This window comes from Dermacentor albipictus, chromosome 2, assembly GCF_038994185.2.
Source record: "Dermacentor albipictus isolate Rhodes 1998 colony chromosome 2, USDA_Dalb.pri_finalv2, whole genome shotgun sequence".
Classification (NCBI taxonomy): domain Eukaryota; kingdom Metazoa; phylum Arthropoda; class Arachnida; order Ixodida; family Ixodidae; genus Dermacentor; species Dermacentor albipictus.
This window is the reverse complement of record NC_091822.1, coordinates 38,615,775-38,629,315: the sequence shown is the minus strand read 5'-3', so window position 1 is coordinate 38,629,315 and position 13,541 is coordinate 38,615,775. Positions and strand designations below refer to the sequence as shown.

The window sequence follows — 13,541 nt, the reverse complement described above, 5'->3', positions numbered from 1 at the left end:
GTCCCATGCAGTCTTGACTTTCTTCAGCTCGGCGGCGAACAATACACTGATAACTGTGTAGTCGGCTCCTGTGTCCACTAAGGCGCTGAGTGCATGGCCGTCGATAAGCACGTCGAGGTTAGGGGTCCTTTGCCTTGCTTTGCAGTTAGGTCTTGACGTCGGATCACGGTTGCATCGCGTTGACGTTTGGAGTGTACGTCACGTCGTCAGGAATATGGTCGGTGTATTCCTTGCTCCCAGGCTTCGTCGGGATAACGGCGTCTCTTTGATTTGGCGGCTGCTTTTCGGGGTCTTCGTCGGCAGCGGAGGATCTTCGTCAGTTCGATGAACAGCAACTGCGCCTACATCGATCGCTGATTTTAGGTTTTCGGATAAGGGCTCGCAGAGCGGCAATTCGGGCTGCAATTCGGAAACGCCCAGTGATCGTCGAATTTTGTCCTTGAAGATGTCAGTGACTGAGGATACCTGAGTGTGTGCGACAGAAACATCTTGCGCAGTTCTTCGCGCACAATTGCCCTGATGATTGCTAGGGGGTCACCGGAGCCCATTGCTTGGACGGGGCACTGCGGCGTGAGCACTTGGAGGTTATGATGCCTAGTGCGCATTTCTAGCGTTTTCTCATTCGTCGGTGGCTGTGTCACGAACTCAGCTACGGTCATCAGTGGGTTGCGCATCTGTCCGGCGAAAAGTTTTTGCTTTACGCCACGCATCAGGAAACGGACTTTCTTCTCTTCGGACATTTCCAAGTTGGCGCGCCCATCTCTTCCGTGAAGATGGCGATGGTGGCATTGGATAGTTCCTCTCGGTTTTCCAGCAGAACTTCGGCCCTTTGCTTTCGGACAACGCTCGTGAACGTTCTCAAGGGGTTACTGCGGAACCAAGTCCTCACGGCGTCTTCCAAGGAGAAGTAACTATGTCGTAGCTTATCCTCGGAGGTCCAGTTGTTCAAGGCCTAGATCTTTTGAAGGTTTCGAGCCATGTTTCCGGATCCTCCAACGTAGCTCCGCGGAAGGCAGGAGGCTGTCTCGGTTGTTTAAATATGATGGGTGACGCTGGGGCTGCCATTGTGGTTGTTGAGCTGGCCACCATCATCCTGGTCGTATCAGGCAGATGTTCGTGCTCTCGGGGCAATCCTTGCAGTCTGTGGCTTGCACGCTGGTCTTCGATCTTGGCATTGCGGAGCCGTTCGGTACGTGAAGGCACTAGCACCTCCACCATATGTCACGTCGTAGTGACGGTGGAAAAAAGCAGTCAAACTGGGAATGACAAAACATAGGTTTATTGGTCGAACGTGTGCCCTCAAAAACAGGTTACACTCAAGGAATGGCAACAGCGGCGAAGGCAGTCCGCGATCGTTGAAAATCTGATCTGCAGGTGTAGCGCGAACCTTAAATGTATAAGCCATTGAAGGTTCCAGAGTTATCGCTGGTGCCCGCGTGTTTTCCCGAAAGTTATTCACAAATCCCGTCGCACATGCATGCAGTCATATACAAAATTCGGCGACAACAGGCAGCAGATAGAACCATCGATAACATTCCAGAAACTTCCGATACGTGCAGGCGCGTCCCGCGTTGAGCGATAGCATTTGTTCGACGGTTAAACGCGGTCATTCGATAAACAAGTACACGTGTCAATATCTAGTTTGAAATTATCAACAGATGTGAGCGCAAACAGAACAGTATCATTCAAAAACGTGTTCGCTACACCTTTTTCGAAAAGTAAAATTTGACGGACTTGTGCAAGTCTGCAAAAGAAAAAGTTACTCACCATCCCAGCCCTGCAAAGGTGTATGTCCAACGAAGCTGTTGAAAACCATCAATACAACTGCTGAGGAGGGTATGCAACGCTTTATTGCTTTAGAGTAATGCTGCTAAGGGGAGTAATGGTAATCTTTACAGCGCGCCCCCGCTGGTCGTATTGCCGTTTGGTTTTACCTTTGCCGTTTCTCGTATTTACGCTGCTCTTCGGAACCCCTAACTACGCGTTGCTTACCCATAGCGGTGCTGCAACAACAATGAAAACAGTTGCTATGCTGATTATTTTATATACGAAAGGCTTGTGACGTCACTCTCCACCTCGCAAGCTGCCGTCGCCGTGGAAGGTTTTGCAACAGCAATCTTCACCGGGATACGTATGTGGGGAGCGCTACGCGTTTCGCGTTAGACATTACACATTAGACATCATTTATTAATCATAAATTTGTACATCAACATAAGCAAACAACTGTTGGCCCATAGCCAAGGCTAGTATGGGCCCATGTGGTACACATGCGTTTATGCTGCAGCGATCAGGAGTGCCTTATCATCAATTAGGTGGTTTGGGTGCTTGTTTGGTGCTTGTCATTTATTGAAACAAATGGTGTTCTGTATGTTGTATGCGTGATTCCAAACAATATATGTACTTTTCGCTTCATGTTGCTGATTTCATAAAGCCTGTTTTACCTCCGCCGCGGGACGGCCCGGTATTGCATAACCTCCGTGATCGGCCCATATTTTTGCTCACAGACATCGACAAAAAACTGTCGATTCACGCGAGGCTATCAGCTTCGCAGTAAAAGACAAAGAAACTACGCCGCACTTTTCAGTGAAGCTAAGTTGTACGAGACAAAGATGCGTAACGCCGAAGACGTTGCCCGGAGGGCTCTGCGACACAAGAAGCGCTTGCAGTTCTCCTTCGCATTGGATTAGCATACGACGCCCAGCCACCGCTGCATATGACGTTGGTTCCTTCAGGGCTGATGGCGCGAACACAGAAAATAATGCACTTATCAGACATTTTCAGGTAGTGGCCATAATACCGGTGTTAAATGGGTAACTTTAGCACTGGTTAACATAGCCGTGGGTATCGCATGCAAAACGCCGTTAGCGAAGTTAAACAAACAAGGTGAACCACCAGTTACGCTGCTATCCACGGCTTCTAGGAAACCATGCTTGGTAATCTCGGTTTAGGTAAGCCAATGGTTCGCAAACGGTCAATATTGTCACGTGGTAGTGACGGTGAAGAAAGAAGCAGTACGGTGGAATACAAAACTAGCTTTTATTGGGCGAACCTGTGCCCACAAAACAGGCTACACTTATAGCACAACGAAAGCGGCGAACACGCTCGGCGATCGTCGAAAATCTGCTCAGCGGCTCAAGCGCGTCGGCGTTTATAGATCAGTCGTCGAATGTTCCAGATTAACTCATGGGACCCGCGTGTCTTCCACAAAGTTCTACACCATTCGTGTCACGCGATGAAATCTGATAACACAAGGTTCGGCGACAACAGACACGCGGATAGAAGCGTCGATAACTCTCCAGAAACGTCGGATACATGCAGGCGCGTCCCTCGCTCTGCCATTAGAGTTATTAAGTGGCGAAACGTGGTTGCGCGATAAAGATAAGTACACGTGTCATTACCCCCCTCTTAAAAAGCATCGACCCGATGCTGCAAACAAACGAAAGTAACAATGAAAAGCACTCGTAGCAAAGAAAACAACAAACTAAGGAAGTTCATCAGCGTCCGTAAAATGGTTTAATGCGCACCACGTGGACCACTTCAGATCGTGCGCGGCGCCGCTGTGAGTGCGAAATGCCGTCTGGCACGACCTCATAGTCTAGTGCGCCAATACGTCGGATGACCTTGTAGGGTCCGAAATAGCGTCGCAGCAGCTTCTCACTGAGTCCTCGCCGGCGTATCGGGGTCCATACCCCAACACCGTCGCCGGGCTGGTACTCGACGAAGCGTCTTCGGAGGTTGTAGTGTCGGCTGTCGGTACGCTGCTGGGTCTTGATCCGTAGGCGGGCGAGCTGTCGGGCTTCTTCGGCGCGCTGGAGATAGCTAGCGACGTCAACATTCTCTTCGTCAGTGATGTGGGGCAGCATGGCGTCGAGCGTCATCGTCGGGTTCCTGCCGAAAACCAGCTTAAACAGCGTGATCTGTGCTGTTTCTTGCACCGCCGTGTTTTAAGCGAATGTTACGTACGGCAGGACGGCATCCCAGGTCTTGTGTTCGACGTCGACGTACATCGCTAGCATGTCGGCGAGGGTCTTATTCAGCCGCTCCGTAAGGCCATTCGTCTGCGGGTGGTAGGCCGTGGTCCTCCTGTGCCTTGTATGACTGTATTTCAGAATGGCTTGGGTAAGCTCCGCTGTAAAGGCCGTTCCTCTGTCGGTGATGAGGACTTCTGGGGCGCCATGTCGAAGCAGGATGTTTTCGACAAAGAATTTCGCCACTTCGGCTGCGCTACCTTTCGGCAGTGCTTTAGTTTCAGCGAAGCGGTTGAGGTAGTCTGTCGCCACGACGATCCACTTATTTCCGGTTGTTGACGTCGGAAAGGGTCCCAGCAAGTCCATCCCGATCTGCTGGAATGGTCGGCAAGGAGGCTCGATTGGCTGTAGTAATCCGGCTGGCCTTGTCGGCGGTGTCTTGCGTCGCTGACAGTCTCGGCATGTTCTGACATAACGGGAGACGTCGGCGGTCAGGCGCGGCCAATAATACTTTTCTTGAATCCTCGATAGTGTCCGGGAAAAACCGAGGTGTCCAGCGGTCGGATCGTCATGTAGGGCGTGCAATACTTCTGGACGAAGTCCTGACGGGACAACAAGAAGGTAATTGGCGCGCACTGGTGAGAAGTTCTTCTTCACGAGTAGACTGTCTTGAAGCGTGAAGGAAGATAATCCGCGCTTAAATGCCCTGGGGACAACGTCGGTGTGCCCTTCCAAATAATCGACGAGGCCTTTAAGTTCCGGGTCCGCTCGTTGTTGTTCGGCGAAGTATTCCGCGCTTATTATACCAAGGAAGGCGTCGTCATCCTCGTCATCTTGCGGCGGCGGGTCAATGGGGGCGCGTGATAGGCAATCGGCGTCTGAGTGTTTTCGTCCGGACTTGTATGTTACAGTGATGTGGTATTCTTGTAGTCTGAGGCTCCACCGTGCTAGCCGTCCTGAGGGATCCTTTAAATTCGCTAGCCAGCACAAGGCGTGATGGTCGCTGACGACTTTGAATGGCCTGCCATATAGGTAAGGGCGAAATTTCGTTGTAGCCCAAACGATGGCGAGGCATTCCTTTTCGGTTGTAGAATAATTGCCTTCCGCTTTTGACAACGACCGGCTAGCGTAAGCTATCACGTGTTCATGTGCATCTTTTCTCTGGACCAGGACGGCGCCGAGGCCTAGGCTACTGGCGTCAGTGTGGATTTCGGTATCGGCGTTCTCGTCGAAGTGCGCAAGTACGGGCGGCGACTGCATGCGTCGTTTGAGTTCTTGAAATGCCTCGGCCTGCGGCGTTTCCCACTTGAACTCGACGTCACATTTAGTTAGCTGCGTCAGCGGCTCAGCGATGCGTGAAAAGTTCTTGACAAATCGCCTGTAGTAGGCGCACATGCCAAGAAATCTACGCACTGCCTTCTTGTCGATGGGCTGTGGGAACTTTGCTATGGCAGCTGTCTTCTGCGGGTCGGGGCGGACTCCAGATTTGCTGATGATGTGGCCTAAAAATAGAAGCTCCTCGTAAGCGAAGCGGCACTTTTCCGGCTTCAGAGTAAGTCCTGATGTCCTGATGGCCTCTAGTACTGTTGCCAGCCGCCTAAGGTGAACGTCGAAATTTTCGGCGAAGACGACGACGTCATCCAAGTATACGAGACAGGTCTGCCACTTCAATCCTGCTAAAACCGTGTCCATCACGCGCTGGAAAGTTGCAGGCGCCGAGCACAGTCCGAATGGCATAACCTTGAACTCGTAGAGGCCGTCTGGGGTGATGAAGGCGGTCTTTTCGCGATCTCTTTCGTCGACTTCTATTTGCCAATAGCCAGACTTGAGATCCATGGACGAGAAGTATTTAGCGTTGCAGAGCCGATCCAATGCGTCGTCTATCCGTGGGAGGGGGTATACGTCCTTCTTCGTGATCTTGTTCAGACGCCGATAATCGACGCAGAAACGTAGGGTTCCGTCCGTTTTCTTTACCAGAACAACAGGGGATGCCCACGGGCTTTTCGATGGCTGGATGATGTCGTCGCGCAGCATTTCGTCGACTTGTTCTCTTATAGCTTCACGTTCTCGCGCCGAAACTCGGTAAGGGCTCTGACGGAGTGGTCGAGCGCATTCCTCGGTGATTATGCGATGCTTGGCGACTGGTGTTTGTCGAATCATCGATGACGTCGAAAAGCAGCCTTTGTATCGTCGGAGCAGACTTCTCAGCTCCTGTTGCTTAATCATAGGGAGATTTGGATTAATGTCGTAGTCTGGTTCGGGAACCGTGGTCGTCGGGGTAGATGCGGCGGAATCCGATAGGACAAAGGCATTACTTGTTTCCAGAATTTCCTCGATGTACGCGATCGTCGTGCCCTTGTTGATGTGCTTGAACTCCTGGCTGAAGTTTGTCAGCAACACTTCAGTTTTCCCTCCGTGCAGTCGAGCGATCCCTCTTGCGACGCAAATATCACGGTCTAGCAGTAGACGTTGGTCGCCTTCGATGACGCCTTCTACGTCAGCGGGTGTTTCGGTGCTGACCGAAATAACAATGCTGCAGCGAGGCGGGATGCTCACTTGATCTTCAAGCACACTCAAGGCGTGGTGACTACGAGGGCTCTCCGGCGGCATTGCTTTATCTTCCGACAGCGTTACTGACTTCGACTTGAGGTTGATGATTGCGCCGTGTTGGTCCAGGAAGTCCATACCGAGAATGACGTCTCGTGAACACTGTTGGAGGATAACGAATGTGGGAGGGTAAGTCCGGTCATGAATGGTTATTCTTGCTGTGCAGATCCCAGTCGGCGTGATGAGGTGTCCTCCAGCGGTGCGAATCTGAGGGCCTTCCCATGCGGTCTTCACTTTCTTCAACTGGGCGGCGATGTGTCCACTCATTACGGAGTAATCGGCCCCTGTATCGACTAAGGCAGTGACTGCGTGGCCGTCGAGAAGCACGTCGAGGTCGGTTGTTCTTTGTCTGGCATTGCAGTTAGGTCTTGGCGTTGGATCACGGCTGCGTCGTGTTGAATTGTAGTTGGAACGTCGCGTCGTCAAGTCGTCTTTCGTTGGTGTAGTTTTGGCTTCCAGACTTCGTCTGGACGGCGGCGTGTCGTCATTAGGTCGTCGAGATGGTTTCTTCGTCGTCTTCGTCGGCGGCGGAGGATCTTCGTCAGTTCGACGAACAGCAACCGCACCTTCATCGGTTGCTGCTTTTAGTTTTCCGGGTATGGGCTCGCTGACCGGCCCCGGGCTGGGCCAGTGTATGGTCGGCGCTGCGGCAACAGGTAGCGGCCTGGTGATGGCGAACGGGACGGCCGTCGAGGGCTCCACTGAGTAGCGGCGAGGTAATCGGCGATGTCACGTGGGCGCTCGCCAAGCTGTGGACGCGGCGCGTTGACGGCGAAACCTCGCAGTCCCATCTCCCGGTACGGACATCGTCTGTAGACGTGACCCGCTTCTCCGCAGTGGTAGCAGAGCGGGCGGTGGTCAGGAGCACGCCAGATGTCCGTCTTCCTCGCGTAGGTGCGCTGGGCGACGGGTGGTCGTGCTGGCGGCGGCGGCGGCGGACGACGAAACTGTGGCGTGACAGGGCCCTGGCTCGGTCGCGGAGGGGGTCCTTGACGGCGTGCGACGGCGGCGTAAGTCATCGCTTGCGGCTCACGCTGCGGCGATTCAGGGGCTACTCCAAGTTGTTGTTGGAGCTCCTCACGCACGGCGTCGGCAATCGAAGCCACTTGAGGCTCTGATGATGGGAACAGCTTTTGTAGCTCCTCCCGCACGACAGCTCGGATAGTCTCGCGTAGGTCGTCGGCGGCGAGTGACTGAACTCCGGCGTAGTGGGTAGAGCTTGTACGGCGGTTGAATTGCCGGTTCCGCATTTCGAGTGTCTTCTCGATGCTGGTGGCCTCACGAAGGAACTCTTCTACGGTCTTCGGTGGGCTTCGTATCATTGCGCCGAAAAGTTCTTCCTTCACACCACGCATGAGAAGGCGGACTTTCTTCTCCTCAGGCATATCCGGGTCGGCATGGCGGAACAGACGTTTCATTTCTTCCGTGAAGATGGCGACGTTCTCGTTAGGTAGCTGCACTCGGGCGTCCAGCATGGCTTCGGCCCTTTTCTTGCGCACGACGCTCGTAAAGGTGCGCAGGAATCCGGTACGGAAGAGGTCCCATGTCGTCAAGGTCGACTCCCGGTTCTCAAACCACGTTCTGGCGGCATCTTCTAAGGCAAAGTATACATGCCGCAGCTTGTCGTCGGAGTCCCAGTTGTTAAAAGTCGCGATTCGTTCGTAGGTCTCCAACCAGGATTCTGGGTCTTCAGTCGCTGCTCCATGGAAGGTCGGTGGGTCCCGAGGTTGTTGTAGGATAACGGGGGACGCTGAGGCAGCCATTGGGGTTGTTTTGACCACGATCTTCTTTGTCGACTCAGGTAGAAGTCCGTGCTCTGGGGGCTGTCCTTGCAGTCTGCGGCTAGCACGCTGGTCTTCGGCGATGTTAGTTTTGTCCTCGGGCTTTGGGCTTGGATCGCGGCTTTGCGGGGGCGTTCGGTACATGAACGCACAAGCACCTCCACCAGATGTCACGTGGTAGTGACGGTGAAGAAAGAAGCAGTACGGTGGAATACAAAACTAGCTTTTATTGGGCGAACCTGTGCCCACAAAACAGGCTACACTTATAGCACAACGAAAGCGGCGAACACGCTCGGCGATCGTCGAAAATCTGCTCAGCGGCTCAAGCGCGTCGGTTTTTATAGATCAGTCGTCGAATGTTCCAGATTAACTGATGGGACCCGCGTGTCTTCCACAAAGTTCTACACCATTCGTGTCACGCGATGAAATCTGATAACACAAGGTTCGGCGACAACAGACACGCGGATAGAAGCGTCGATAACTTTCCAGAAACGTCGGATACATGCAGGCGCGTCCCTCGCTCTGCGATTACAGTTATTAAGCGGCGAAACGTGGTTGCGCGATAAAGGTAAGTACACGTGTCCATATAGTTAACGTTACATCAACGGGACAACATGGCCACAATTTGTACATTACGGGGGTAGTTGGAGAAGTATGGGAGAGGCCTTTGCCCTGCAGTTGGCGTAGCCAGGCTGATGATGATGATGGTGATGACATCAACGGAGTGCAGTGCGCGTCTTCTTGTGGGTCTTCAAAAACGTGGAATTGACTTGGCGCAGCTGCGAAAGCCACGGTAACTGTTTTCGGAAAATATTCTGGCCGCTCTGCGCTGAAATTCTCGGAATGCGGGGCTCCATTCCGAGATGACGCATGCTCTGCAGCACTCTCCCAGTCAACAAAAGGCCATATACGGAAGAAATGAAGCGCAGCTCAAGCTTGAAAATATGAGCAAGGGTTACCCGTTACTGCCTACGCTAGAGAAACTATGAGCGAAAAGCAGTTGAAGAACGCTGCGCTAAGAATTATGGGTGCGAGAACATGCAGTGGCTAGTTGACGCTGCGTCTGCTTCCGCGTTCTGCGCAAAGACGTCAGGCGCGTCGATATCTAGAAAAAAACATTGAAGCGTCTGACGAGTTGTGATGTGTGCCGTGCCTGCTGTTTACGCTGTACTGATGTCGTGCCAAAACCATCTTATTATTTTACTTTAGTGTTGAGAATCTGTGCAGCTTTGTGTTGGAATTCCAGCGGAACTTGGAATAGCTTGTCATATTGATCGTCACTGTGAACCATGCACAGGAAAGCGCGTGTGAATTCGGCAGAGTGCGGTTGACGTTAAACTTGGTTGACTAACCTCTGTCACGTTAAACCGCGGTTAGGGGACGCCCGTGGTTTAAGAGAATAAGAGTGCATCTTGTTGGAGTAATTGATGAAACAGAGCTATTAGAGAAGAGCCACAGATTAACACGCATACGTCGATGGTGCTCGTATCACGGATATTTCAACTGCTTGTGTACGATAATTTGCACGCCTCTATTGGGCCTTTATTGCACGCGTGCGTTGCTTCGGACAGAAATATGCCGCACATAGAGCAAAAATGAGCAATCGGCTTGAAAAGGCTGCGAAGGAATTCAGCTATTTCCTAGGGCATTTCAAAAGAACCTTAGACATGACATTTCTGCTGCACGGTATGCCCGGGAAACAAGGCATGCACGTTGTGCCATCCACGCTCTTAAGGGCCTTGGTCCTCGAAGCCTCATAAGGATCACACCTAAAAGTTGGCAAACAGAAAACGCTATCATATCCCGGCTGGCGCCTAATAACATTCCTCATGAGAAGAACCAACTTATAATGAACATCCCGGTTGCGCTTAATGCGTTCGTTATAGCCAAGCGTTCGTGATAATTGGGCAATCAAGAGTATGATAATGAAATCACCGAAATGTTTACTGTTCTTCAAGGAAGCCGATAAGCCTACTTTTCTTGGCCAATAATGAATCGATTATTTCGGCTTCGAGGTTGTTCAAAACAGCGAAATCCTCATCACCGAGAGTCTTGATGTAATAGCCTGCAAGGCGGCTTCGATGGCTATTGCTTTGACGGCAATTCCGTGTCTTAGCTCAAAGCGAAGTAGCCAGAAATTGGCCGTATTGCAGTTTGCGAAGTTTAGAAAAATTTGGGTTGAAGCACTTCGGGTTCCGGAGTTTAAGGCCTGCGTGTTACGTGAAGTGGCGTTGTGATGGAAAACCAATAGGCTGCACATTCAAAGTGGATGAGAATGACGTTTGCGGTTATGGACTTTTTTTCCACAGTACAGCTTTAAAAGGGAGCATCAGCCTACCAGTGTAACGCCATTCGCATGAGGATGGCTGGAAGGAGGCATAAGAGGTCATGCATTGCTTACAAACGTATTAACCAGTTGGTATGCAAGGAGAGCCGCCTCTTCCGCGGCCGCTCTAGGCGAGCTCGGAGCCGCGATATGGTTGTCCTCTCTGAGATGGGCTGCCATAGAGTACCTTAAAATTATGACGGTCATGCTTTCTTCGTAATGCCCGAGCATTCCTTATAAATGGTACAGTTATAATCATGGTCGATTTACAACTGAAATACAGAAAAGCTACTTTTTGAAAAGATAATTGTACATTTACCTTAGTATGCTAATATTACTACATAGAGCTCAAGCTGGAGGTTTCAAGTTCAAACAAAAGTAGCCGAGGTGTAGGATCGTTACAAAACTACTCGTAGCCTGCAAATTTATGGAGCATATTGCAAGTCAAACATTAGCCCTACGAAGATTTGTCCTCCATATGCCCCAGAATACTGAACGAATGGATAGTGAAAAGCAACAAAAGCTTCCGAATCGGCTGCAATAAATGGAATTTGAATAATTTCTCGACAGGCACTTCATTACTTCACATGCGGCCAAGTCTAAGAATGCATGGCGTTTTACATGGTAAAAACCTCTTTAAAATATATAGCGGTAGAGTTTCTACACTTTCTCTCTAATATTTTCGGCCCACATTTGCGGGAAGATTTTCCATGTTTTTATATCACCGTTTAAAATGTCTAATTTTACTGTATATGAAGCTTTGTTACTCTGTTTATATACTCATTTAAGACGATGTGCGAAGAAGTGCTGCGTCAGCTTGGTGTGCGAGGAAATAAAATAAGCGTAGGTGTGGTTAGACAAGCAATGTACTTACCAGTGCCAAGACCTGATAGGATGACGAAGATCAAACCGGCTATGCACAGGAGCACCAGGCAGATCACGAACAACACAATCCTCGAATCATAGCTGTCACTGGAACGAGGAATGTGCATGGGATAGTAGCTCGGCGATTTCTGGGCAGAGCAATAACGCGTGTTCAATATCCCACGTATTTCAAGACTCCTCCAGGTAGCACCGCCTAACACCACAAAACGTCGTGTAGGCAGAGTCGTGGACCATCATGGCATTGCCATGCCATGCCTTGCACACTCTTGGTTTCACGTAAACTCGAGCATAACATCTTAGAGACTCGTCTGCAAGATATTTATTTAAAAATTACGGTGCATGGTTTTGCGTGCCTTAACCACGATGTGACTGCGGCACAATCATGCGGTGCAATGACCTTATCGCTTTATGTCGCTCCTTTCAATGCGGCCGCTGCGGCCGGGACTTCATCCCGCGACGTCGTGCTCATTATCAGCGCAACGCCGGGGCTACTAATTCACCGTGTCGACTCAGCAAGATGCCACCCAAGATTCCGCTTCCGTCTTCGACAGCTCCTACCGATGCACTTGTGTTCGGTAATCCCACTTTAGCGCGTAGGTGGCTCTTAGCGCTCTCAGGCACGCCCAGTCATCGCTTCCGCGAGCGGCACGCAGACCGTCAAGACTTCGGCGGAAGATACTCTTAGAATAGCGTGCCACATGTGCTGCCATCATTACACGACACCCCCGTGCTCGCTGCTTTCAAATGGGATGGTTTTATTAAGGGTGCGCCAATATTCATAGCGTGTGAATACCGATTCGAATAATGTCTTGCATGATTCGTTTCTCGAGTTGGTTGGGCGGTATCCGAAGATGCAAGTGTTTTATTAATACTCCTGTAATACTTCATATCGTCAAGTGCTGCCAAATAAATGGCAAAAATAAAAAAGTGCAATCAATTACATCCTGCATAGGGGATACGGAGCTACGTAGAGTGCGAACTAACTCAGAAATGCAGGTTTTACCGGCTAAACCACGGTAATTTTCTTTCCTGGTTTCCTCATTCCATTCGACTGTGTGTACAGCACTATCACGCTGTACACACAGTCATGACTAATAGGAGAAATATTACGCGCGATTCCAGCATAATCTAATATGATAGCAGCATTGTCTTCCGCGAACATTCGGTAGAGCTGAATTTTGCTTTCTTCGCTTCACCATCACCGCTCGTTCCGGTTGAGCCTCAAAGGAATACACAGAGCGAATACAAGGCTATCTTTTAAAACTTCATTATGACATTGCATGACCACACCACAAGTACATTAAACTCCACATCTGTTCCTAACGCTACATTTGTGTGGTAATAAGGTGTCGTGGGAATAAAATATTTTTTGCTTTATTAACTAACATTGGTTTAGGACAGGCTTCTCATGTGAGACGCAGTTACTAAAATTCACTACATTCATTCACTACATTCAGCATGGACCGTTCTCTTCAAATAGATTGCTTTTTTCTAGACTTCTCCAAAGCCTTCGACCGTGTAGCTCACTGCCATTTAATTTCCAAGTTATCCATTCTCAAATTAGACTGCTTAACGCTGTCCTCGATTTCTAACTTCCTAACAAATCGTCAACGATTTACAGTCGTTAATAATTTTACGTCACCCCTTGCATATGTCAGTTCCGGTGTAACGCAGGGCAGCATACAAGAACCCTTGCTTTTTCTTATTTACATCAATGACCTGCCCAATAACATCTCATCCCGCATGCGTGTTTTCGCCGATGATTGTATACTATATTGGCCAATTCGCAGCCTTGATGACTATCGCGTTCTTCAAGAGGACCTTCGTCTCGTTACCAAGTGGTGTGAAGACTGGCAAATAAAACGTAACTTATCTAAATGCCAACTAATGACATTCACGCGAAAAACATCAATTCATAGCTTTTCCGATTATATAAACGCAAATGTGGTACCTCAGGGATCCGTATATAAATAC

At 50.3% G+C, this 13,541-nt stretch overlaps 1 protein-coding gene across 8 annotated transcripts in view; it reads right to left on the bottom strand.

The window, feature by feature from the left end:
• The window catches only part of LOC135918272 (uncharacterized), a 153,946-nt gene that overhangs the window by 107,852 nt on the left and 32,553 nt on the right, over positions 1 to 13,541 (bottom strand). For all 8 annotated transcript variants that reach the window (XM_070532833.1, XM_070532832.1, XM_070532835.1 and 5 more), the window contains one exon: positions 11,557 to 11,654. In XM_070532833.1, the coding sequence (XP_070388934.1) occupies positions 11,557 to 11,654 (98 nt within the window). The remainder of the gene's footprint in view (positions 1 to 11,556; positions 11,655 to 13,541) is intronic.